This window comes from Ziziphus jujuba, chromosome 2 (assembly GCF_031755915.1).
Source record: "Ziziphus jujuba cultivar Dongzao chromosome 2, ASM3175591v1".
NCBI classification, from domain to species: Eukaryota; Viridiplantae; Streptophyta; class Magnoliopsida; order Rosales; family Rhamnaceae; genus Ziziphus; species Ziziphus jujuba.
In genome coordinates, this window is record NC_083380.1 from 24,997,085 (window position 1) to 25,024,712 (window position 27,628).

General features: G+C 33.8%; 1 protein-coding gene across 3 annotated transcripts; it reads right to left on the reverse strand.

Moving 5' to 3' along the window:
• Positions 1 to 21: 21 nt before the first annotated feature.
• On the reverse strand, positions 22 to 22,417 carry LOC107419144 (uncharacterized). Of its 3 annotated transcripts, none has more exons than XM_025074069.3 (24): positions 21,847 to 22,416; positions 21,197 to 21,556; positions 20,307 to 20,439; positions 19,382 to 19,557; positions 18,375 to 18,448; positions 18,145 to 18,180; positions 17,950 to 18,040; positions 17,609 to 17,668; positions 16,810 to 16,990; positions 15,289 to 15,461; positions 14,618 to 14,719; positions 13,888 to 13,998; positions 12,801 to 12,866; positions 12,622 to 12,720; positions 5,941 to 6,180; positions 5,640 to 5,792; positions 5,468 to 5,572; positions 4,019 to 4,333; positions 3,642 to 3,829; positions 3,471 to 3,573; positions 3,169 to 3,314; positions 2,462 to 2,541; positions 1,175 to 1,368; positions 22 to 541 (listed from the first exon to the last, which is right to left on the reverse strand). In XM_025074069.3, the coding sequence occupies exons 1-24, from the start codon at positions 22,216 to 22,218 to the stop codon at positions 356 to 358; spliced, it is 3,744 nt and encodes a 1,247-aa protein (XP_024929837.3). In that variant the 5' UTR covers positions 22,219 to 22,416; the 3' UTR covers positions 22 to 355. The 3 variants fall into 3 exon arrangements, 2 of the variants coding, with proteins under 2 accessions (XP_024929837.3, XP_015883374.3); XM_016027888.4 differs by having other exon boundaries at positions 22 to 547; positions 21,847 to 22,415; XR_003056108.3 differs by lacking the exons at positions 22 to 541; positions 3,169 to 3,314 and having other exon boundaries at positions 1,300 to 1,368; positions 21,847 to 22,417.
• Between the last annotated feature and the right edge of the window lie 5,211 nt (positions 22,418 to 27,628).

A 27,628-nucleotide genomic window follows, 5' to 3' on the forward strand; every position in this document is an offset into this window, starting at 1 on the left:
TTCCCCCTGACATAATATTAGTGTCTCGACAAAAATGCTTGGCCGTTTTCTCTTTCTCCATTGAACTTTTTTTAAGTATATTCAGTTCTACTTGTCAATTCCAATAATTTACATTTACAATGGCATTACAGCAAGGGTATTGTTACGTAATGTATATCACTCCTCTCATGGAGCATGCCTACAGATACTAAAACAATGTAGGATCTGTTCTTTCAAACTAAAATTACAGTATGTTTTGGTCTGTTCTTCAGAGGAGGCACTGCAGAGATGAGAACTAAAATATCCTTGAGATTTAACTGGAACTTTGTTGTTACAAAAACCCAAGGGACAGCTAGGATGTACAAAAGAAGACGAGTCATTGACCGTCTGAAGATACCTCTAAATTAGGAATTTTCTTGGAATCAGAGGACTCTTCCATGGCTTCACTTCTGGCACCTATGTCATTTCCAGAAGAGTAGGCACTTCCTGGAACCTTGACTAAAAGGTCATGCTCGTGATCATCCTCGGCCTCATTTGCTTGCATTTCCAAATACCTGTTGTCCTGTGACTGATGAGTGCAATATCAGATTGTAATATTCCCAGAATGCAGTTTTATACAATATGCATCTTAAAAGTCAAGGATTTTAATGTTGAGATTTAAGAAGTTGAATCAAGGAGAAAGAAAATGTTGCAGAAGTTCTTATCATCCCACTCTCCCACTAACCACAGAAGCCAGTAGCTTTAGAATGGCTATGACACCACATGATTAGTAACCACCTTTTGAAAGTTATTAGGAAGGACCCAATCATATATATCAAGCTAACAATAACACTGTAATCATTTCCCAAGTGTGACAAAAATAATACAGATTTATTCCCTAGGCCTTGGAAAATAAATGGAACTCTACTACCTTAACCCCAAAATCAGAACACTGATCAACCTCAAAAATCATGAATTAAGATAACCTGCAGTACTTGGATAGAAAAGGAGAAGTCAAAACTCCTACAACATTTAAAATTCTATATATCCATGCTACAGGTGTACTGACTAGAAACTCCAGTAGTATTTAATAACAGGAACTCAACCATCCAAAAAATTTCCATAATAGAGAAACTACAGTGGAAAATTGGGTTAAAAGTGACAAGAAGTTTGGCTAAAGTAGAAAAGATAGGAGACCAGAGCTCTCAGAGTCTACCTTCATATTACTGTCTGTCTGCATATTACTGTCTATCTGGTTCACCTTGTTAACATTTTTGACGTCACTCATGACTGCTTTCAGTTGTTTCTTAGCCTCTATCCTTCTTAAGCGTCGTTCATCACATTGTGCCTTGGTAACATCAGAATGGCAGGCCACACAAAGAGTTCTCATGTTCTCTAGCCTGCACTCACCTGCAGAATTCTTGTATACTATAAAATTTGAAAAACACCGCTTAATCTAATTACAAACCTAAAATGGAAACAAAAGGGGTTTCTGATGCAAGTTCAAAGCCACATTCAGTGATGATGTGCTAAATGGATTACCCTACCAAAATCACGGTAAGATATAGCAATAGCATCAGAAATGGCCAAGAAAATCAGCAATAATGTTTCAATATCAGTCTATGAAAATTGTTGGTTATCAAGGTAATCAGTAATCTGGACAATTATGATCCAGCACAATTCATTTGTCTGTATAGAGATCCAGTGGCTGGCAGTGACTTTAGTGGACCAGCCTAGGTCATTTGGATCCTCAATAAATTTCTGAAAACAAGTAAATAGTTGGTTATAGTTGGTTTTGAAGTTATATTATGCCTTCTCCACACCAGCAGCCCAAGAAGCCATTAAACATTGTAACTTAGCATGACTATTACATAGACATTATGTGTTAATACCTGCTCTGGTTAAAATGGACCTCTCAAGAATATAGAAAAGTACTATCACAATGGTACTCACTAAGTTCACTTGATATGTTTGTATGAATTGAAGTCACTAAAGAGACTTCCGGTAACAAAAATGATAATGTGAATTTTTTACAGCCCTTATTAACATTTCAAGGTCTAGTCCACTGCCCTAACAGTTAATTATTCGTCCTATGGTTACACTATTGTGTATTTACAGTTAAGTATGACATTTCCAATCAACTGTATATATCATTCAAAGCAACAAGCCACATTTCAACTTCTTGATAAGACAGTATATTCAACTAATTTCATTGCCTCATTATGTGTACATTTGATTTTTGTCTTTTTCTTGAATAAATACCTTTTTTTTCATGCCAGAGTCAAATCAGATTGTCACTGTTATAACTTATGTCATAATGCTATTACAGCCCAATGCAATGGTGTTGTGACTTGTGACAACTTCATGCTGAATGATTTAAAATACATTAAGTTTGAATGATGATCTAAAATTATCAACATTGAACAAAAAATTTGAGCAACATACATGAAGTCAAATTTCCATGGTTTTGAACTGCCCAAATCTGGAGATAAAAAATTCTTACCTCCACCTTTGTAGACAGGAATTATGTGGTCCGCATGCCATGCATTGCCCTCTGTTGGATCCTTAACAAGCTTATCAAGCCTGCATGTCACATATAAGGATTCAAGGATATTATTCCCCATTTTGAAAAGTAAAGGTGGTAGATTAAGGACACATAAAAAGTGATTTGAGACAGTCCTATTCTCTACCAAACTACTGCAAATTGAATCACTAATTCACTCAATAAATGTTCAGCATTTTGCTCTGATGACTAGGCGTGTCGTTAAGTCCTAGTAAGTAGCAAATATGAGAGAAGCATAAAAAATATTGAAAAATCTAATACACCTTGTACAATCACAAACCTACTTCATTTGAAGTGTGTTCACTTGACATGCATGTATCACTTTCTAAAAGGTTAATCTTTTGGACTAATGATAACTTAACATCGTATCAAAATTCAGGTTCTCTGTTTAGTTTTGCATTAGAATATAGGTAAAATTTGTTTTGTTTTGTTTTGTTTTCCCTTTTTTTATTATTATTATTTTTTTTGGGTAAAAAGGTAAACTTTCTTTCTAGTAATACATCTGGGGAACATATATGTTGTGCTTTCTTCATATATATAGTAAAACTTTTGGGGTTGATAACTTAATGATATTTAATCCAGTCTACAGTAGAGTCTCCATCCAGCAAACAGAAAATGACACTACCATTTTTCTATAAGTGACTTACAACTTCTTCTTTTCTGCTACTCTTGGTGCAAGTTTCTCAATATACTCTCTCCGTTTCGCCAATGACAGAGGCCTTATGTACTCCACAAGCTTATGACAGTCTAATTGGCAATTTGTACAGACACCATTTTCCAGGTGAAAAAGTTCCTGGAAATTAAAAGTATACTCCTTGAAATATGTTTACAACAATGAATGAAAAGATAACATCCTAAAAGCACTAATAATTTTCACTACAAGTACCTACTCAAACCAAAGGATGACACATAACTTGATTGTAATATATAGTACAAATAATATACTAACCTGACGAAGGGATCTACTACTTGTTCTTATCCGGTATTCCTCATAGCAGCCAAGATTACAGAAAAGATCCTCAAAAAATTCAGGTGTTAAGGCATTGTTGCTCCTGAAATTAAAAACATTAATTGAAGTGCAGCAAAAATAACCTTAAGAAAAGAAATTATGGGGACATACGTGCATGGATCTTGACAAAGTTTACAGAGTGGTTCATCAGTCAAGTTCCAACCCTGAGTGTATTCCTTCTCCTTTTTGCCACAGCCAGTACGGAGATGGACTTTTTTCCACACAGCATTGGAGGGTAAAGGTTTGCTGATCTCAATGATTGGTGTAGAGCGTCTCATGCTTCCACCTTTTAGCAGTCCCTGTTGCAAGAGGTATGATTTTGTCATACACATGCACACACTAAATACAGCTTTAATTCATATTTAAACATATTTTAGGGGAAAAGAACCATTGTCAGGAATTAAGAGTATATCAATGGAACAAGGTTAGCCAGGTTACCTCAGCAAAGGGTTGGCCAAAAAGAATTGAGTTTAAAATATAAGACATACCCCTTTATTGTGGTTTATGTCTTCGTTCAAATAGCACAACTCAATGTCCAAAGGAAGTTGCAATGGCTTTCCAATTAATTTTTTCCGCTCAACAGGCCTTAGTTTATTCCAATCTTTGATGAATGCCAGAACAGCATGCCCATAAACTGGATTATCCTTCACAGAGTGTGAAGCTGTACTTTCCCTATTGTCATCAAAAGGAGAATTTGGAGGCTCAACTTCCTCTGGCCGAAAATTCTGAAAAAGTGGCCTTGGCCTTGAATCTGTTCCTGAAATGCAGGAATACAAGTGGATCCTACCAGTATATTGGCTCACCTAAAATACAAGAAAATCAATAAATTAGTTTACAGCTGGTTTAGCAGCTCTTTAAATGTTTACTTGCAAGTATTAGTAACTGGAAGCAAACTATAGATGACCCAGGCAGTGAACCAATTGCAGATATAAAAAATTATCAGTATTAATATAATTTTATCCTAACAAATGATCATTGAAACCAGAATTCTGTCGATATCAAATGACTTAAATATGCATTTTCCCCCGAAGCATATGAATTCAACTGACGCTTGCCAGCTTAACTGATAGAGAATAGAAATGATGCATTTAGAGTTTCACGTTTAATTAGGATTTTTAATATTACTTTGTGTTATTAGGTTTTAATTTAGTTTCCTTATTTAATTAGGGTTTTTATTGTATTTAGTTCCCTAATGTTAGTAGGTTGGCTTATTATATATTGGGACTACTATAACACTATTAGAAAGACTATGTTGTTCATTTCTCTAATATTTGCCTATTTTTCCCTTTTATTCGTCTAAATCTTTGCTCTTCGTCTATTATCTACCCCTTTCTTTGAACACTCACTCTTGTTCATCAACTCCTATCTTAATCTTCTCTTTCTGTCACTGGAGCTGCATCATTAACCCTTAACTTCTATATTATATTATTACTAACATCCAGTTAGTTATACAAGAATGAGACACAGGGGATCATCTCAAGTTTTTGCCTTCACTAACAACCATCACTGAGGAGCTTTTTAATTTACCAATCTATTTGTCAAACTTGAGTTCCGATTATGTTTTTCAGTAATATAATGGAGTTCTAATTTCATTGTTCTAGTTCTTAGGATTTTCATCCTCCTGAATAATCTCTAAAAAACATTTCTCCTTTCTGTTGGAATAGAGGTTCTTCTTAGGGATTTTCTGTTTTTCTCATCCAATAAAATTGGAACTTGGTCCCTAAAAAAGCATCCGTTCAGCCTTTTTCCCTTCAAAACCAAAAAACATGTTCTCCTTTTTCCACTCTCATCTAAGTTTTTGTGGTGACATGGAAACTTTTCTCTCCCTTCCAAAATTAAAACTGATACATAACACTACAAATATAACCACTGAAACATATGATTTTATCCAATCTTTCAACAACTAAGAAAAAAAATCTCATGTAAGTACTTTTTACCTCAAATCGCAAAGAATCTACTTGACTGGAGTAACATTCATCAGCTTCACTTCTCTGAACTCCAGCATCCTGTATTTCCTCTGTTTGAGGGTAGAATAAATTTCCCTGCATTGTGCAGCTAACTAAATAGCCATTCCTCATATTTAATCTGAATATTTATTTGAATTCATACCTTTTCAAGTTCATTATCATCTTCACAGCCCTTATCCGACTTGGGAGAATTAACTCCACCAGCTTCCCTAAATTTAATTTCAGAAGAATCTCCCACAAAGTTTCCTTCTGAAACTAAATCCTTGTCAGCTTCAGCACCAGAAAGCACGAGCTCCTAATTCACAAAAATAAGACAAAATAAAATACTAGCATATTAATCCATCCAACCAAGTTGCCAGATTCATATGGTAGATAAATAAGTTGAAAGAAGAGACTTAATTCATGTTTAAAACGAAAAAACTCTTTAAAAATTAAAGTTTTACCTCATTAAGGCAATTTTCTGTTTGGGTTGAACAATCATCTCTGCTACTATCTTCTCCAGATCTATGCACTGTTTTTTCCAACTCATGACATGCCCCAGAAGACTCGGTATCCTTCAATAAACAAGAGTTTTCAAAACTCTGTGGCTGAGCAGAAAGCTCAACACACTGTGTATTTTCCAACATAGAATCTTCACAGCTATCTACTCTGTCAAATGTTTCTAGAAAAGAAACACCTTCAACCTGCCAAACCAAAAATATAATGCCAACTTTTGAAACATGAGAAACCAAAAATAGTTTTCAAAAATACAAAAAAAGTTCACAAGCCAACCAAAATCCATAACCCCATGGTAGAAACAAAAATAATAATAATAATAATAATAATAATAATAATAATAATAATAATAATAATAATAATAATAATAAAACCTAAAATAAAAAAATAAAAAAAGCTAATAACTAAGAAAAGTACTGTAATAAGCCACTCAGAGCAATCAATGTCCAATACCTTTGATTTAACAAAGAAAATGAGCAAAAATTATCACAACCCCACAGCATTTTGAAAAGCATAAATTTCCACAATCTACAAAAGCAGATTACAAATTGACCTGCTTCAAGTGAATAATTGATTTAGACATAGAGTTCATCCCTCCATTAGGCTTCTTGTCAGAGATCGTTGTTAATTTCAATTTACCAAATCCTCAGTTGCCAGAATTGCAAAATAAGACATGTTTCCAACCTATTACTCCTGTTTGCCCTGATAGGTGATCATGGTACATACAATAACACAATGTGTAATGAGGACCGTGCAGCCTAAAGAAATAACTATTAGAGAAGCTTCTCAAAGTAGCCCTTCTACAAGACTACAACCATAGGTCTAGCTACCGCATCTAATCAGTTGAATCACCAATCCTAATGGATGTGAAGGAAGTCATTCTGATGAAGAGCTACTGGATCTCATTTGGGAGTTCCTCTAGAGTTTCAAATGCTAATTGCAAAGAGTGAGGGGTAGATTGAAGAAGAGAGGCCATCTGATTTAAAGTATTCCCCAACACTAAGGTTGAAACTGTGGAAATAGTTTACCAATAAAGAAGAGAGAAATGCATTTATTCTTTTTCAAAAGTAAAATAAATAGAAAAAGAAATGAATTTTCAATGTGCTAGAAACTGAAAATTATAGACATGCAGATACCAAAATGGCTATCCAAGGCCAAGAAAATGACAATCAACCGCTAAATAGATGTTTGATATTACCATTATCATTTTCCATTTCAATTGTCAGGCACACCCAGAATTTGCTCAAGTCCCAATCCTCTCTCTCCTATTTTACTAAAACTAACATATCTATCATCATTGAGCAAAAAATTCAACAAGCAAATTTAATTGTCAACCTACCTAAGATAAGTGGTCAAATTACATTTTCCTCAAGCTGTAATCAAGCAGAAAAGTAACACAAGGTTGTGTAGAAAGGAGCAGATTTTTATTTAATTAATTAGGAAGATTTACATTATTTTAGGATATTTACTTATTTAGTTTATCTCCTAATAAATAGGATCAGTCCATTAACTAATTCATTGGAATTTAATTTCCCTGATTTGCAGGGATTACTTTCCTAGATTTGTGGACTGGAAATTTCCCTGATTTGCAGGGATTACTTTCCTAGATTTGTGGACTGGAAATTTCCCTGATTTGCAGGGATTACTTTTCTAGTTTTGTGGACTGGAATGCCAGCCACATCTATGTTAAATAGACTTGTAATTCTTTTTCAGATTAGAATGAGAATTTCTTCCCTCTCATCTCAAAAGTCTACATGGTATCAGAGCCTGGTTTCTTTTGTTGCTAGCTTCTCACTACCATGACTAAATCTGAGCAAATTCCTTCAGCCAACATTCAAGAAAATTCATCCTTTATTATCACAAATCACAGACTTAATGGCCATAATTTTCTTCAATGGTCACAATCCGTTCTCATGTATGTTTGTGGCAAAGGGAAGGATGAATATCTCACAGGCGAGATCTCCATTCCAGAAAAATCAGATCCTAAGTATCGGACCTGGAAAACAGAAAACCACATGGTTATGTCGTGGTTAATCAATTCTATGACCACCGAAGTAGGAGAAAATTTTCTGCTTTACAAGACAGCCAACGAGATCTGGGAAGCAGCCCGTGAAACCTACTCTAGTTCAGAAAATACTTCAGAGTTGTTTGAAATTGAAACCAGACTCCATGACCTTCGGCAAGAGGATTTAAATGTCACTCAATATTTTAATATCCTCACACGATACTGGCAGCATCTTGATATGTTTGAGATGTATTCCTGGAAATGTCCTGATGACGCTGCATTGTACAGGAAAATTGTTGAACAAAAGAGAACATTCAAGTTTCTTCTTGGTCTCAACAAAGACCTTGATGAGGTAAGGGGGAGAATTATGGGAATTAAACCCCTGCCTACACTTCGAGAAGCGTTTTCAGAAGTTCGACGGGAGGAGAGCCGAAGGAAACTAATGATGATAAGTAACAGCACTGCTCCAACCTTGGAAGGTTCAGCCCTCTACACACATACTTCTTCTCAAGATAACAAACTGAAAAAGGGAAGGCCGTGGTGCGAACATTGCAGGAGACCAGGGCACACGAAGGAAACATGTTGGAAAATACATGGAAAACCAGCAGATTGGAAGCCTAATCGCGTACGGAATGATAGTGAGAGCCGCGCTCATGCTGCTACAACATCAGATGATATCAACAATGCCGAAACCAGCCCCTTTACCAAGGAGCAACTTGATGCATTGCAGAAGATATTTGGCCAGATTTCTAATTCCTCTCAATCGACTCCAACAACTTCACAGCAGCATGCTAGTATGTTAGCTCACCAAGGTACTCTCTCCTTTGCCTACACTACAAACGTGACAAAATCAAAGCCTTGGATAGTCGATTCGGGAGCCTCCGATCACATGACAGGTGATATTAGTATTTTTCAGCACTATAAGCCAACTTATGGTGTTTCTACAGTAAGAATAGCAGATAGTTCACTCTCTAAAGTGGCTGGAACAGGAACAATACAATTGACAGAAGATTTGCTTCTCTCTTCTGTTCTTTATGTGCCAAACTTGGAGTGTAATTTGATTTCCATAAGCAAGCTTACTCGTGATTCAAATTGTGTTACTAAATTCAATCCAAATTTGTGTGAATTTCAGGCAGTGGATTCGGGGAAGGTGATTGGCAGTGCTGAGTTGTGTGGTGGACTCTATTTGCTCAAAGAAAGTACTTCACTTCATAAAAAAATTCCTTCTACCAGTTGTGTCTCTCAATCTATTTTTGATTCTGTGTCACTTTCAGATGAAAATAAAGTTATGCTATGGCATTTTCGCTTTGGTCATCCAAACTTTGTGTATCTTGAAAAGATGTTCCCTCACTTGTTTCGTAATAAAAGTTCAAATTTTTATCATTGTGAAATCTGCCAACTTGCTAAACACACTAGACATGTCTATCCAACCATCCAATATACACCTTCATATCCATTTTCTATGATCCACAGTGACATTTGGGGACCCTCAAGAGTTAAAAACATAAATGGAACTCGTTGGTTTGTGACTTTCATTGATGATCACACTGGAATCACATGGACCTTTCTCATGAAAGAAAAATCAGAAACAGGGGCAATCTTCAGATCTTTTCACTCAATGATTAACACTCAATTCAAAAGCAAAATTCAAATCCTAAAAACTGATAATGCCAGAGAGTACTTTAATTCTATTCTTGGTTCCTATTTCTTAGAACAAGGCATTATACACTTGAGCTCATGTGTAGATACCCCTCAACAAAACGGAGTAGCAGAGAGGAAAAATAGACACCTACTTGAAGTGGCTCGATCAATCATGTTCTCCAACAATGTTCCTAAATATTTTTGGGGGGAAGCTATCTTAACAGCCACCTATCTCATCAACAGAATGCCAAGCCGAGTTCTAAAATTTCAAAATCCTCGTCAGGTTCTTATACAATCCTTTCCTCACTTTAAATCATTTACTTCAGATCTTCCACTTAAAGTCTTTGGGTGTTCAGCTTTTGTTCATATTCATCAACATAACCGAACCAAACTTGATCCAAAATCACTCAAGTGTATCTTTTTAGGTTACTCATCCCATCAAAAAGGATATAAGTGCTACTCACCTTTTACTAGGAAAATATATATCTCCATGGATGTCACTTTCTTTGAGCACCAGTCCTACTTTTCCAAATCTGAAATTCAGGGGGAGCATTATCAGTTTTGGAACATTCTACAAGACACTCACTCTCAATTTTCTCACTTTCATCATCCTCAAAAATCACCAATAACCCCATTCTCATCCTCATCAAAATAATTCGAATCTTCCATGAATTTACCTGAACCTCAAAACACTCAAATAGCCCTACCTGAATCTATCGAACCTGCCCATCCAGACCAGCCCGAACCTATTCCACAGCTACCAGAGACCAACAATGAGCAGGAACTTCAAGTATATGTTAGAAAGAGGAGGAAACCTATTGAGCATATGGAGCACACTACACAAATTAGGCAAGGTCAAGAACTGGCACCGGTTCCTCTTGCTTCAGAAATTTGCACAGGTATGGATCCATTAAATCATGAGGTCACTAGTCCTATTGTTGATAATTCTGACTTGCCTATTGCTCTAAGGAAAGGTGTTCGATCATGCACAAAACATCCCATTGGAAACTATGTTACTTATGAGAAGCTACTACCTCCCTATAGTGCATTTGTTTCTACTCTTGATCATACACAGGTTCCAAACTCTATTCAAGAAGCTCTAAGAATTCCAGCATGGAAGCAGGCAGTGGAAGAAGAACTAAGGGCATTAGAAAGCAATGGTACTTGGATACTTTCAAAGCTTCCTCATGGGAAGAAACCAGTGGGGTGCAAGTGGATATTCACAGTTAAGTACAAGGCAGATGGCAGCATTGAAAGGTACAAAGCCCGTTTGGTAGCTAAGGGCTTCACGCAGTCTTACGGTATTGATTATCAAGAGACGTTTGCACCTGTTGCCAAGCTTAATACAGTCCGAGTTCTACTCTCCCTTGCAGTGAATCAAGACTGGCCACTACACCAACTTGATGTCAAGAATGCATTCCTAAATGGCAATCTAGAAGAAGAAGTATACATGGAAGTACCACCAGGATTAAAGAATTCCTCCAACAGTCGAATGGTATGTAAACTCAAGAAAGCACTTTACGGTTTAAAGCAGTCACCTCGTGCTTGGTTTGATAGGTTTGCCAAAACAATAGTCTCACAAGGATATAAACAATGTCAAGTTGATCATACATTGTTTGTGAAATTCTCATCTGAGAAGAAGATTGCTATCCTAACTGGAGACTATGAAGAGGAGATTATCAAGTTGAAGAAACTGCTGGCTGTTGAGTTTGAAATTAAGGATCTTGGCCCTCTTAGATATTTCCTAGGGATGGAGATTGCTCGATCTAAAGAAGGGATTGTTATCTCTCAAAGGAAGTACATTCTAGATTTACTCAATGAAACGGGCATGCTTGGATGTAAACCAATTGATACCCCTATGGATCCCAATAAGAAGATGAAGACAAGTGAAGAGAGTACTCCAGTGGACAAAGGAAGATATCAAAGATTAGTGGGAAAATTGATATATCTCTCACATACCAGACCAGACATTGCATTCTCAGTTAGTGTGGCAAGTCAACACATGAACAATCCAACAGAAGATCATCTACAAGCTGTGTATCGGATTTTGAGGTACTTGAAGATGACACCAGGACATGGATTGTTCTTTAAAAAATGCAAAAACCGAGAAATAGAGATCTACACAGATGCAAGCTGGGCTGGAGAATTAATTGACAGAAGATCTACAACTGGCTACTGTTCATATGTGTGGGGAAATCTAGTGACATGGAGAAGCAAGAAACAATCAGTGGTTTCTAGAAGCAGTGCTGAGTCAGAATATCGTGCACTTGCTCTAGGTATATGTGAGGGAATGTGGCTTCAAAGATTACTTAGCGAACTTGGAGCTATCACTAAAAATACCACAAGAATGCTTTCAGACAGTCAAGCTGCTATCAGTATTGCCAAAAATCCAGTTCATCATGACAGAACGAAACACATTGAGATAGATAGACATTTTATCTCCGAGAAGGTCAACAATGGGATAGTTCAATTGACCTACATTCCTACAAGACTGCAGACAGCAGATATCCTCACCAAAGCACTTCCAAGGTCCAGTTTTGAAGAATTCAGTTCCAAGCTGGGATTGTATAACATATACAACCCAGCTTGAGGGGGAGTGTAGAAAGGAGCAGATTTTTATTTAATTAATTAGGAAGATTTACATTATTTTAGGATATTTACTTATTTAGTTTATCTCCTAATAAATAGGATCAGTCCATTAACTAATTCATTGGAATTTAATTTCCCTGATTTGCAGGGATTACTTTCCTAGATTTGTGGACTGGAAATTTCCCTGATTTGCAGGGATTACTTTTCTAGTTTTGTGGACTGGAATGCCAGCCACATCTATGTTAAATAGACTTGTAATTCTTTTTCAGATTAGAATGAGAATTTCTTCCCTCTCATCTCAAAAGTCTACAGGTTGTTTTCCAATACCAAAAACACTAAAAAGAATACCTAAAAGGAAGGGGGGAGGAAAGAAGAAGAAGAATAAACAGCAAACCTCTATCTCTTGTATTGCATCATATTTTCCATTTGTTGCAGATGAAACACGTCGTAAACTTTTGTTCAGATTTTGCCAGTGGGAATCATCCATGGTATCCTGTAATGCATTCTCATCCATTACAAACCCAGCAAAGAAAAACATGCCTGCAAATCTATCTGAACAAATAAAAGAAGCACCTTTGCACAGAAAACATAAATATTGACTGCATTTTTTTGCCCTCGCCTGTGAGCTCTATCCTCAGCCTTCAGAAAAATCCAGAAGAAGTATACGCATGTAAAGTTCATTAGTGTGAAAACAAGGGAAGACCCAGAGATAACACACAAAAAGAACAGATTACACAAGTAAACCCTCTGCAGGAGCAAACATAAGTCTTTTCCTCTAATTTAACACATACTATTGACAAGTGATGTTGAAAAAAGATTAAATGACTACTGCAGTAATATTTCAATTTTCAAGGGCACAACAGAAATTGGAACCGAGGACAATGTAACACTAAAGTTTTCACTTTTTAATGATTCAAATGTAAGAAGAAGAAATTATATCACCCTTTCAATCACCCAATTTTGTTTATTTTTTACACCCAAAAAAGAGAAAGCAAAACTTAACTAACAAGTGATGTTAATTATTTTTTTTGTACCAAAAAAAATAAAAAATTATCAACTTGACAGTTTACCCATTCTTTTATTAAACAAAACAAATTGTCTAAATGAGTATATTGCATATCCAATCCATGTCTACTTACATCTGCAATTATAAGTTACATGTATGATTTTCAACAATCTAGAACACATTGGAAACATGCCAACTATTTGACTCTTAAACATATCAGTTTTCTTGCATCTACAGTTAGTAACTATTAGATGCAATAAGCAATCTCAGACTACTCTGATCTATCCTGTAATTTGTTCAATGACAGCTTAAGAAAATATGTATCCCTCAATTTGAAATCTTGACTCTTTCCCCGCATCTCAACACATACTATTATTATGAAATAATAAACATGAAAATGTAACAGTAAAAATGATTATCCAAGAAATACCTCTTCCCCTTTAAGGTCTAATATCTAGGGTTCAACCCATAGTGGGTTGACGAGTGTGACCATCCCACTTTGCACAGCCAAACATAACTTATAATGCGAACCAAAGAATTTTAAAGAATGCAAAATATCTACCAAGACAAGGGAGCAGATATGTCATTAATTTTCAACATGTTGTTGAACATAAAGATGTTTGACAAAGTTGAACAACATTCTATTTATAAGACCTGAAGCATCAATGATGGGGACTGAGGAAGCTCCAAGAAAACAACATGTTGTGCCGATGAGAAATCAAGTCCAACACCACCAGCAGTAATACCAATTATTGCAACCTTAACCTGAAAAGCAAAAGGTCTATCATGCCTCACGATAATAACCAAATAATAAAACCAAACAAATCTGAGCAAAAGAACTGGAAAGGATGTCAGGTCATTGATACAGGACATGGCAAATAGTAACTGCCAAAACCTTGAAATGTTGATGACATTATGTTTATAGGTTTACAATTTACATTCCGTGTACATATAGTATCTGAGCAACTTTCTAGTGTTTGCTAGATTAAGTCTAAAGGGATGCAGTTGTTTACCTAAATATTAGTAATATAAATTGGTCTAAAAGATATATTAATAAGGATACTACTACCACATAACCAACATATACAATTAACTGGTCACTAGATTAAAGATAAGTATTCCCTGCATATATCAAAATGCTGACAGAGAAAATTCAACTGATAGATGAAATTTATAAAATTCCAAAAATTAAAAAAAAACTAAAAAACAAAAAGTTTCATCAAATACAAAGTGAAAATAGATTAGGTGAGGTTATGTATGATAGATTTGCCCCAGGAATTTATCCAATGAAAGTTTGAACACCTTGGATACCCTCCCCTCAAAGAACACAAAGCAGAGTAGAGATATATCCAAATTAGATTAATGAAGAAGAGAAGAAACGAGCCTTAGTCAAAGATTGAAAAGACAGAACAGCTGACTGTCTATCTCTAGCAAGTGTGTTCCCATCAATGCGGACAAAACCAATCCCTTTCTCGCATATGAACTCCTGAATAATTCAGCATCACAAACTTTACAACAGCATTAATACTAAAAATTCAAGGGAGAAGTATCAGAATAATTCATAAGCACAATACAGTAATTACCATTTCAGTAAGATCAAAATCTCATGCTAACAATCAAGAAATTTTAAAGCTAATAAAGAGCAAATTATAGTCCACTAATAAAATGAATATAATCAGAGAACCCTTGATTCCAACACTAAAAATACAATTCAAATCCACTAGCAGTAGTGATTAAATCAGCAATCATTCAAATGGGTTTAAAGTACTGAACCTTTCTATTTTACATTCCATAGCATGACCAAAAAGAGTAATAATAATCATTATCAAATTAGCTATCGGATTTTTACATTTCTCTGGGCAAGAAATCTCTATGTATGCTTTGGAGCATGCTAAGAGAAAGATGCAGAAACGAAGGACAAGGAATAAGCAGATGGAAGGTCAATATCAGGAATATAACAATATTGAAAAGTCTAGCTATTGTAACCATTAAACCTGTAAAGCACCGCCATACTTGAAAGGTGAACAGGAAACATCAGTTCTGAAGATTTTTTACCTGCACCCCATCAAGTACTTTATGGTGATGTGCAAAAATTATCATTTTATTAGAATTAGAATCTGAGTCTGCAATGAGTGAATGGATGGACAGCCATTCACAAAATCCAGATAGCTTTGCAATACCAAGCTCTTGGTTAGAAAGCTCCCCCACTCTGCAGCAACCCTCACCATCTGTAAGCAAAAAATAAAGTAAAAACTGAGCCACGCCTATATGATACTATTCACAAAACTTAATTCAAATAAGATAAATAATGTAAAGAGCATGATCCATACTATTTGAAAAACATGAAGTTAAAAATGTGATTCTTCACCTATGAATCAGTAGCTATTGGCATTGAACAAGCACTAATACATCCTAGCCAATCAGCAAATGGTACTGAATACATTATAGCTTGAAAATATTTTGAAACTAGATTTATCCTAACCCCGCCCCAACTCATGAATTGAATCAAGGCTATAGGTGTACTAATATGAAGAAGGGAGGGATTGGGAGAGATTACGGGCTTGAGTTTTGTCTGTACATCTGGCTTCTTCACTATAAGAAAACAACTGCATTACTAAATTGTTAAAGCCATTAAGTGACTGAAGGCATGTAACTTTCAGAACTATAAGGAAACTAAGTTATACACATGATCCTAGATTTTAAAAGCCATCAAGTAATAGGAGGTGTGACACCGTCAGAATCAGACCTTAAAATCAACTGCTTGCAGTGAAAAATCAGAAAGTAATAAACAAAATGGGATGGGACATAATTTAAATGTTAGTGAAGATGATTATTTAATTACTTTTTATAGCAAGGCTGACTGTATTAATAAGAAACCACATTGCAGAAAATTAAAGATGAGAAATCCTCAAACAAACTAAATGATTGACCACCTCATATCCTACCTGTTCAACAAAATAATAGAAATTGTAAAGAAACAATAAACTTGACAAAAGCCTGTAAATAACTCACATCTCAACCCTTATTTACATAAATATTAGCATTTCTTTCCAACCATAACGACCAAATTAATGCATCATCACACAATTCCAAAGAATTTTCATGCACAGAATTTACTAGTTTTTAAATCCTGAATAAGAATGGGGGATTACACAAACACTCCACCAAGAAAGACCATAATTTAATAACCACCACATAATGAAGGAATAAATGATCTATGACTTCACTGTCTTTACCACAAATTGTACACCAAGATGGAGATCAACAAGCGAGTCTTCTCTGTAACATTTCAGACGTATTTAACTTGCCATGCACAAGAAGCCAAACAAATGCTTCGACCATAGTGGGTACACATGCTTTCCAAATTATATGAGAAGGTTCAATAACTAATATAGAAGTTTCATCCATCACCAAGGAGAAATCAAAGTAGGATTTGGAAGAAATTCTTTTTGATGAATCTTATTTCCATACTTGGGACTTGCCTATGAAACCTGTTTGGATTTATACTCACCCCTTCAAGAAGACTCAATAAAGAACAGAAATCAACAACTTAGACTAAAAATATTAGTAACTTACCATCAGACACATCTAAATTGTCTGTATCATCTTCAAGGACACTTCTGAAAGAAGCATCACCATTCACCACCCCAATAGCTGCCTTCGCTGAAACTATATCTGATCTCTTCAATAAAAGTTGTACAATCTGCCGGCGTTTGGGTGGCAACTGAACTAAGACATGCTCCTTCAAGCGTCTTATCTAAATCAAGCAATTAAACTTCAATTAATCAGGACATTTTCAAGATATAATATGATAAATGAAAGGGAATACCTAAGAATAAGACCGACCTTTCAAATAATATTTACTGAGAGTGCATAATCAGAGTTTAGAGTGAAGAAAGAAATAAAAGGGATTACCAAAGAATAAGACTGAACTTTTAAATAATATATACTGAGAGTTCATAATCAGAGTTTAGCATGAAGAAAGAAAGAAATGATATCACTGGCTTATTAAAAGATTAAGAGTATCGAATGACCACTTTACTACAGCCCTAACCACACTCCCAGGATAGTTAGAATAAACCATTCCAAGTGCTCCTATTGATTAAAAAAACGTTTTCTTGTTGCAAATAACATGTATTCTCTTAAATATTTGAATATATTATATCACTGATATTAAATAATGAAACTTAATAAAATGAGCATCCTGCAAATATGAAGAAAAAAGGCTATCAATTACCATAGTTTTACATGAGTCATGATCAAATGTAAAGGTTCATGGCCTACACACTGTAAATTTCCACTAGAAACTAAAAGGTAGGTTTGAGAATATGCAATCTAATCCCAATACTAGTGCATGTTGTGAACAAGAACACACCATAACAGTTTGCCTCAGCAACACATTCAACTCCTCCAAACGAGTGCCCCTTGAGAAATCCTGCAGCAATCCACCAAAAAGCCAATGTTGATAAAATCATAAAGGCTAAAAGGTATTAGAATTATTCTTAGATTAAAAATAGACACATACATATGTAAATCAACTAGTTAAAGGGGTAGACAGAAAGACTATTCAATAGGAATTTACAAAGTGGTTAGCTGTGGAAAATCAAAGGAGGCCTTTCATCATCGTTAAACAAGCATGCATTAACTGAAAGCCTTGCAAGATTATTAAGTTAGGGCAGGTTTAAGAATGTTGATGATCTATTTTTGAACAAGGACCTTGAAAATTTTTCCTTGAACACCATGGGCAAATTTAACATCACAGTAAGTTTTTCCGAAGTCATACTTGGTCTCTCCCAATAAACCAGGCCTGTAAAAACAGAATCATTGTCAAGTGAAATAGGTTGAAATGGACTGAAGCAAAAAAAAAGGCAAGTCAATCAGGTCAAAGTTGAGGGTGTGAAGAACACTTGCCATAGCATATTTATCTGATGAAAAATGTCAAATGGCCTATTGTCACCTAGGAGAATATACAAGTAAGCTATTAGAATTGATTAAAAATAATTAATCAGAAACCAAAGTAAACATCGGAGGCACTGACAAAAAGGCACAACTAGAAAGAAAAGACAAACAATGTTTACTGCAGAGTTAACAAATCACTGTAAAGAGTGCTGCTAATTTGCATTAGAGGTACATGCTACAACCTTGACAAAGAAGGTGTCCCTGACAGTAGAACTATGCGCTTAACCTTGGATGCAATATCAAGAACAGCTTTTATCTGTTAATCCCCATGAAAAGTTAATTTATAATAAGGGCCCTCATTAAGTGAAATGTAAGAAACAAAACATTACTTGATATGTTGCAAATAAAAGCAACTAACGAAAAATTGAAATAAACTCGAACAAAGGTGTATTGCCTATATAGTATGGTCTACATGTAATAGCATCTTTAACAAGGCATTAGAAAAGAGAAATCAATAAGTATGATACAGCATATGTATGTGTGTGCATATCTATGTATATGCATATGTAGTATCACAATTTTCTTATAATCATATATATAGAAAAAAATTCAAGCAAATTGAATTTTATAATATACATTAAACAAAACTCTTTCATGTGACCTTCCGAGTTCCCAACAACTATAGTCTTCATGTATTTGGTAACATGATGCATGAAAGAAAACTTCTTAACTGTGTTCAGAATGCTACTACATTAATTTCCATTACAAATAATATTTATATTTTATTCCAAACTTGTCATATGCCTAATGAAATGCATACAACAAGAAGTTAACAGCTCTATAAAGAAACCAAGCCCATCAGAATGGAAAAAGTTAGTTACAAACTCATAAGAAAACAATGTGGTGCTTCTTTCTCACTTCTCCAACTGACAAAATGCATTGCTTTCAAACAAGAGATGTTCATACTTAGCCTAAACAAGAGTATTGCATTTTTTAGCAAAGTGAGAGTTTTCAAGCATAAAAAACATCAAAGATCATTAAATTTACAATACATTCGATAGTAAGTTGCCACAGTGACAATATTCCATTGTTTGACAGCATTAAGTTAACCAAGACAACAGAAGTGAGGTGCTCAGCGTTTCAACTTGTTGATTGAATTGAAGCTATTTTAAGATGATAAAAAGAAATGACAACATTCCATTGACTACACATTTATTATTCATCTACAAAAATGGAAAATATACTGTACCTCTCCAGGCTCTGATGCTTTCTTTGTGCACCGTACATGATGAGATTCATCAACTATTAAAAGAGCCCATTCTTGCTCAAGCATGCTCTTCCGCAAACGGTGAAGCATTGTATAAGAAATAACAACAACTCTAGGGAACCTCCTCAAATTGGCTGGATTATTTTGGTGGCCAAAAACTGGAGCCAGAAAAGAGCAAGAAAATGTACAGTTATTTCTACTCATTCACAATAACTGCTTACATAAAGAGCACTTCATTTTGATATATATATATATATATATATATGCATCCAAATTTGGTCCGTTATAATTATATAGACATCAGTGCCAAATAGAGCCTAGAATAACAAATGCATAGATGTAGGATGGATAACTCTTGTTCTAACTGAAAACACATACTCCAAAGATAGAGAATAGCTCTCAATGATCCAATGAAATAAACATAATCTGAATTTTCAAGCTGAAAAAGACATTTCAACAATATCAAAATATCTCCAAACTCTTTCCCTACACACTCCCACGACATGTAAAGCATAATGGCCCTCTAAAAATTCATACAGCTAACAACGAGCAATAACTAATGCTTTCAATCAAAGCATAATAATTTTACATTTTAACATCATAAATGATTATCCATTAGGCATATAAAAAGGTGATCTAAGTATGTTGGCCAGGCTATATGGAAATAAGTGTCCTCAACAATATAAATAATTAGCATTTATAGAAGGAGAAATATTGCTATTTCTAAATTACTAAATCACGAATAGATTATATAATTACTGTTTGTAACATCACATCATATATTCTTGGTTTCTTCTAAAGAGTTCTTTGTCTACCACACAATACCTACCCTTCCAACATCTAATCCACAGAACACCCATCCCAAGAACAGGAATAAAAATAAACTAGAAAACATAAAAAGCATTACCAAGATGGATATCTGCAGGCAAACAAAAAGGAACCCAACGCTCCAATTCTTCTGCCCAGGAAAAGCGCAAAATAGCTGGACAAACAACAAGTATAGAACCTTCACTCATGAAACAGCAAGCAATTGCGATAGCCTGAGAAGGAAAAATAAGCACATAGTGATGTAATTCCATGATATCTTTTAAAAATAAGTTCAAAATGCAGAATTTGGACCTATCTTTGTAAACATAATACAACAGTATGATATATTCTAATGTAACACAATAGGAAAGGTAAAAGTGGCATAGTTTACAGTTTCTAATCATCTAGGGGACCCATGGCCATTCACGATTTGCTATACCATAATCAACATCGTATTTGAAAAATATGAATAGCTTAAATATCTTTAGGACAAAAATAACCAAAATTTTATCGAACTTTTTTTTTTTTTTTTTTGGGTCAGTTTTTAAGACCACAACCTGTTTCAAACCAGGTTGGGCCGCTATATGGGAATGGCTTATTGCATTGCCAACTGCACACTCAGAGCAATTTTATTGAATTGCTAAAGGACATATAGATATATACAATAAAATTTTATTGAACTAGGTTATTCGTTCTTAGGTTTCTTTTGCAACATTATAATCAGCTCATATTTAATACTGTGGTCATCTTGTATACCACGGAGCTCAACATAAATTCTGAACAAAATAAAAAAAATAAAAATAAAAATAAAAATCCCTTTGGGGTGTCTGATGACTGTAGCACTTGGAATTGGACTTTCTGAGATCAACAATGGATTCTTATTTGCATATCTTTATTGGGAAAACTTCATGATTAAGACATTATATCCAAAATCCAAAACCACACATAAGAATTAAGAATTGATTGCACTAATTAATCTAACAAAACTACCTGGAGTGTCTTCCCAAGGCCCATTTCATCTGCAATAAGACATCGACCACCCCTTCGCAAACAAAATTTAACACCGTCAAGTTGGAAAGGCAAGAGTGCATCCAATAGCGTCTTTGGTAGCTTACCAATCAACTCATCAACCTTATCATCAGACAAGTGTTCTTGCTTGCATGGAATCCATCTCCCCGCAACAAAAGAATGTGAAAATTTTTCAATAACATTAAAAGTTGTCCAAGGTATCTCTTCAACAGCAACATTCTTGTTGCTCTTTAAACACTTCAAAACCATGCCATAATCACTCAGCTTATAAACACAAGCCTTTCCACCACCATGATTCTGTGTGTAGTGTGATGGCATAACCTGAACCATATCAAATACAAAAAACTTAACTTCATAAATATTTCAATTCAACCTCTAATACATGTAAACGTGTGTATATACATTGCTACCAACCTTAAACAGTGAGACAATAACCGCTAACAAATACACTTATCAATGTAAAAGCAGTATTAACACTTAAGCTCACTCGAAAGCTTGGACCTTTAACAAAGATGCACAAAACCCATAAAAAAAAAAATGTCATTTTTCTTTCATTTCCATTTTCCTCCCACACATTTAGAAACCCAGAAACCCAGAAGAAACCCACTTACATTGGACAAGCAATCGCTTAGTCTCCTCAAGCACTCTTCCTCGCCCGGATAGGAAGAACCCCGCAGGGCCAAAGGGGTAACCGAGAAAGAATCTGGGGAGCAGATTTCAAGCCTGACCCGGAAACTTTTAGGCAAATGGGTGTACGAATCCAGGTTTTTCATGTCGGTTTTGGGTAGTTGACTGGAGAAAGAAAGACCGGTTGCAGTGGGGGAGAGTTCGCGAGAGACCTTGGGGCATTTGAAGAGCTTCCAGTGGTCGCTGTGATGGTTGTGTTGTTGTTGACTGGAGGATTCGAGGAGTGCCTTGCGCTTTGCGAGGGCTGCGAGGCGATTTGCTTCGGCTCGTTTCCGCTGCTCCTCCGTGAATTCCATGGGTTTTTTTTTTTTCTTTTTTAGGGCTTTTTCAAGAATTAAAGATGGAAGAAAAAGCCCTTTTGGGAATTTTCACGAACAATGAATCGCACTGATAAAGCTTCAACTAGTTCATTGATTTTTTTTTTTTTCAACGGAAATTAAATCCTCCTTCGCCACTCTTACCAGTGGCTCGGTTTGGTCTCGTTCTCGCTCCTATCGAGAATTTTGAAGTGAGATAAAAATGAGCGGGGAAGAGATCCACACGTGGCCTCACGTGCCAAAATTGAGAACGTAATAATTTTTTGAGATTATTTTCACAATTCCATTTAAATTCTATACAATCTCATGTACTTTAATTATCTAAAATATCCTTTTTTTATTATTATTAATTTTTTTTTTTACTTTTTAAAATTATATATATATATATATATATATATATATAATCTTTCTTCGTTTTTTAGAGTAGCCATTAAGGCAAGTTGATGGCATGGTACAAGCGGTTCTTGCATATTCCAATAGACCACCAATGTCAATGTCCATTTTCCTTGGTTTTTATTTAAGAAAAAAAAAATTAAAGGTTGTTTGTTGTTCTGTTTTCTTTTATAAAAGAAAATGAGAAAGATCAATAACTGATGTTTTCTGACTAGTATACAGTCGGCATATGCCCCCTAAAGATCCAAATCAAATTTTTTGATGCTGGTAGTATCCCTCTTCAGGTGGTGGATGGTCTTTCAAGTTAGAAAAAAATAATAATAATAATAATTAATTAATTAATTAAGAGTAAAAGAATGCAAAATTTATATTTTCAGGGAAAAAAAAAAAAAAACACACACACACACACACACACACACACAAAGTGGCAGTAGTGCAGTGGGTCTATGTAACCCCCTTGGTGGCCATAGGCGATTAGTCACAAGCAGTGGCTGCTGCTTTACAAGGAGAAGTTTAAAAAAAAAACAAGGAAAATGAAAACTTAATAATTGAGATTTCAAAAGAATATAAGGGATATTTTAGTATATTTAATAAATATGGAACTGTATAGAGTTGTTTTAGTATTACAACCAGAACTTCTCTTCTTCTTTTTTTCTTTTATAGTTATATCTCTATTTGTTTAAAAAAAAAAAATTAGATCCATATAATTTTTTATAATATGAGAGAGTAGGGTAGTCATATTTGTTTTAGATTAATATAAAAAATCACCCCTAAAGTTTGAGATAATTACATTCAGAAAACCGCATATTTCAGTTTTCACCACTTATTCCCATCCTATTAATGGATTAATGCTAACTTTAACGGTCTAAGGGCATTTAGGATAATTCACACATATAAAAATAATAAGATCAACCTTTTAATCTTGTGTATAGTGCGAAGTTTTTTATGGAAACTTCATATCTCATTAACTACTGTGGTAGTAGAGCAGTGATGGGATACAACCTACTCTATCCCTTATTTTCCCTATATTTACAATTTTTCCTCCATTCACAAAAACATTTTCCTCTGATATTATCTCCCAAGACTTGTTATCTTTACAAGTATTCATCTGCAATCCCTTCAGTTCTTATCATCATTGTACACCAAAACAAATGAGGATCTGGAGTGAGCAGAAGGCAATGTGTGAATGAAACAAGTGGTAAGCATTTGTCCCTTAAATTTTTGTTTGATTGTAATTTTTTATTTTTTTTGGGATAATTTTGGGATTAGGGTTTCTAATATTCTACTTCTCATTTCTTTCTTTTGATTTGTACAGGATATTGGTTTTTTTTTTTTTTTAATTCAAGCTTTGTGATATTAAGGTAAAAGTTTTAATTTTTTTTTTTTACCTATTTTTATATTTCTTCCATTTTGTTTGATCTTTTTTATTAATCATTGTTTTTAATGTGGATGGTGGTATTCTTTGATCTTTTTTGTTGTGGATTCCCTCATTTTGTAAATATTCTTGATGTATAGAATCCTTTGTCTATACTATAAATTAGAAATGCTGATGAGTTTTGTCTTTTTTACTGTTCAAAATAGTTAAAAAAAACAACTGCACTTTGTGCGTTTTTGCTTGTTCTTTTGTTTTGGATTTTTTCAAATTTTATTTGCTTTTAAAATGCTGTTGTTCATAATGGAAGTACCCAAATCTACTATTTTGTCATTTTCCTCCCAAGATGGTATGCCGAGGATATAATAGTAACTTCTCATAAATAAACAGATCCCCAGTTTCTGACTGTGATTGGTACTTTAAGTTTTTGACTGTGATTGGTACTTTAACTGTACGGCAACTTCTTTTTTTACCCCTTTTTCTCTCTTGTGTTGCTGGATGATTTGACCTTTGAGTAGCACCCATTACACAAGCAACAACTAAAAAGTTTTTTTTTTCTTTTTGTTTTTTTTTCAAATAGAAATTAATAAGTTATAATTTTTTTTTATCTGATATTATAATATATTTTCATTATTTTCTCATAAAATTTATATTTCATTATTAAAATTGTATTGATTAAATTAAATATATTACTTTTTAATTTTAATTTTATTCCTCTATAATATTAACAATGTAATTTTAAAAATTAAGTGCAATGCTAATATGTGTCAAAAAATAAATATTTTGTAATCAAAATTTTGATTATCATCCTTAATCGAATATAAAATATTTAAAGTAATCATTTTCATTAGATGTGTAAGTATTTTAATGGGAGTTTTAAAAAGATTATGATATATTATTTGTTGAAAAATATGTTGATTAATTAACACTAATAAATAAAAAGTATTTTGCTTTTAACTTGTGGATCAAATATTTTAATATCTATATAAGGTAATTATTTTTGAAGATGCGAAGATTTTTAATCATTTTCACTGTTAATCATTTTTTCATTAATGTTCATTTTTTTATACAATAATTTGTCCCATGTAGATCAATGGGGCATGTTCATCATAGCAAATTGGGAGTTTATCACAATAAGCTAAGATTGTGGTAAATTTTATGTTATAACTAAGATTTTTATCAATTTTTCGAATAATATTCTATGTAGATCAATGGACTAGTTCATCATAGTAAGATGGCATTATGGATGATCATGCAACAGGGAGCGATGATGGTTGGGCTTGTTTTAGAAGGTTGGAGAATTTGTGGTATAAATATTTTAGCAGTTGTTATAACCTTTTGGTAGTTGTTTTTAATATGAATATTGTGGTATGTTTATTGAGGTTATGACCTCTTGATATATATATATATATATATATATATATATATATATATATATATATATATATATATATATTTTGTAAGTATGAATATTGAGGTTATAAAATCTTGGTAGCTGTTTTAAGTATGGATAGAGGGTTATTTTGTGTATAAAAATCTATGTTAGAAACAAGGTTATGTGCTCATTTTTATAATAGATTTTCAATATACGTTTGGGGTTTGTATACCCCTTTTCATATATAAATTAATGGGCTGTGTCTACCTTTTTAAGGGACACAATAGTTAGGGTTAAGTATTAGTTTTAATCAGTATTTTAAAAGGCACGAAAAGGCGACGTCTAGATAACACCTCGTATAGTAGCAAAGCTTAGAAAAAGTGGTCAACGATGTGTTGACAGCTTAATGTTTACCTAGGCGCGAGCCTTTTTGTTCAAAATTTTTTTCTAAGATTATTTTTTTTAAATGTTAAAAAATAATTCATAATAAATTAAAAAATAAAAATAAAAATATAAAAAATATTGTTAAAAAATGGAAACATTTTCAAGATTAAATTTTTTTTTCTTAAACAAAAAATAAAAATAAAACATAATGTATAAGGGTTAAGGAATTAGAGAGAAAATTTAACCAAAAAATAAAATAAAATAAAATAATATACTTCTTAAGCAGTAGTGGACACCACACAGTTTTTTCATTTAGAAATCAATGTTCTTAATGTTTAGATGGGCCAAAGAGAAAAAGCTTTGCCAACTGTTCCCATTAATTTGCAACTTGCAAGATATATTTTCTAAAATAAAAAATAGGGAGCTTCTATTTACCCGGCTGCTTTTTACTCTTTATAAAGGTGCTATGTACACAAACCCAAAAAAGACAAAAGTTTCCTTTCTACATGATCTTCCCCTTTCCAAGCATTATAAGCTTAAAAATCGATTGTATTTGTTTTATTCCTTTCTACTACTTCTTCTTCTTCTTATTATTATTTTTCTTCTTTCTCTTTCTTTTTTTCTTCTTCTTGTTATATTTTTCCCTTTCTTGTTCTTTCCTTTTTTTTTTTTTAATCTTCTTTTATTCTTTTTTAGATATGACAATTGTATCTATTTGTTGGCCGTTTGATATAAAGATTAAATAACAATTTGTATTATGTATTATTTGAATGTATAAGTGTTTCAAAGGTTATTAGTACATTTTTTTTTTTTAGTTTGTGTTATTGTCTTCTAGACATTTGATAAAATGTGTAAAAGAGATTATTTATGTACTTTAAATCTTTTAATCATTGTTTAGTTTAAAAAACACTTGTGAGTTGTGATTATTACAATGATAATTAGTTACTTTTTCATATGCATGTTTTACACTTGTATTTTATTTAATAATTTTAGTTTGTTTTATTGAATTAAATTTTTAAATTGTACATATTATTCAATTTTGTAGCAATTAAAGAAACAAAATAATTCTTCCATTGCATCTAATTCTAGTGGCAATGAACTACAAAAAAGACTCTGGAGACGTTGGATGGGAAATTGCGGTTCTCGTAGATCCTATTAATGCTAATAATGTAAAATGCATATTATGTGGTAAAGTTACAAAGGTGGGAATTAATAGGCACAAAGTGCATATAACAAATATCAAGGGGAAGGGTGTGAAACCATACCTTAGAGCAAGTGAGGAGCAAAAAGCCAAATATCATGAGGTGCTTGAGGAGAACAAGTCTAAAAAGGTAGAGAAGCTATTGAATGTCGCTAGATTTACATGTGAGGAAAAATAAGAAGAACAAGAAGAAGAAATTTCTATTATTAAGGGAAGGAAAAGGAAAAGACCTATTAATGTGGTGTCATCGATCAATTTGCAAGGCCAATCAAAGTTGATGATGCTTCTATGAGTGCATATAAGAAAATGAAACAACAAAATATTAATGATGTAGTTTTCAAGAAAAGATTACTCAAAGTTCATCAATATTTGGCAAGATCGGTATATGAATCTGGGATTCATTTTAATGCCATTGACAATGATAACTTCAAAAGATTTGTTGAACCTCTTGGTCAATATGGCCCGGGTTATACTCTTCCATCTCAATATTGACTAAGGGAGTCACTTTTCAAGGGACAGGTGGAGATAACAAAAAAAGTACTCAATGAGCAAAAAGAAGAGTGGAAAAATAATGGATGTTCTATCACGACCGATGCTTGGAGTGATAGAAAAGAAGAAGCATCATGAATTTATGTGTCAATTATAAACTAGGAACAACATTTCT

Coding starts and splice junctions, on each gene's coding strand:
- LOC107419144 (XM_016027888.4), bottom strand. CDS start 22,218: ATGGAATTCACGGAGGAGCAGCGGAAACGAGCCGAAGCAAATCGCCTC. Junction 20,440..21,196: donor GCCTTGGGAAGACACTCCAG/GTAGTTTTGTTA, acceptor TTTCCTTCTCAG/GCTATCGCAATTGCTTGCTG. Junction 548..1,174: donor AGACAGACAGTAATATGAAG/GTAGACTCTGAG, acceptor TGCACTCATCAG/TCACAGGACAACAGGTATTT.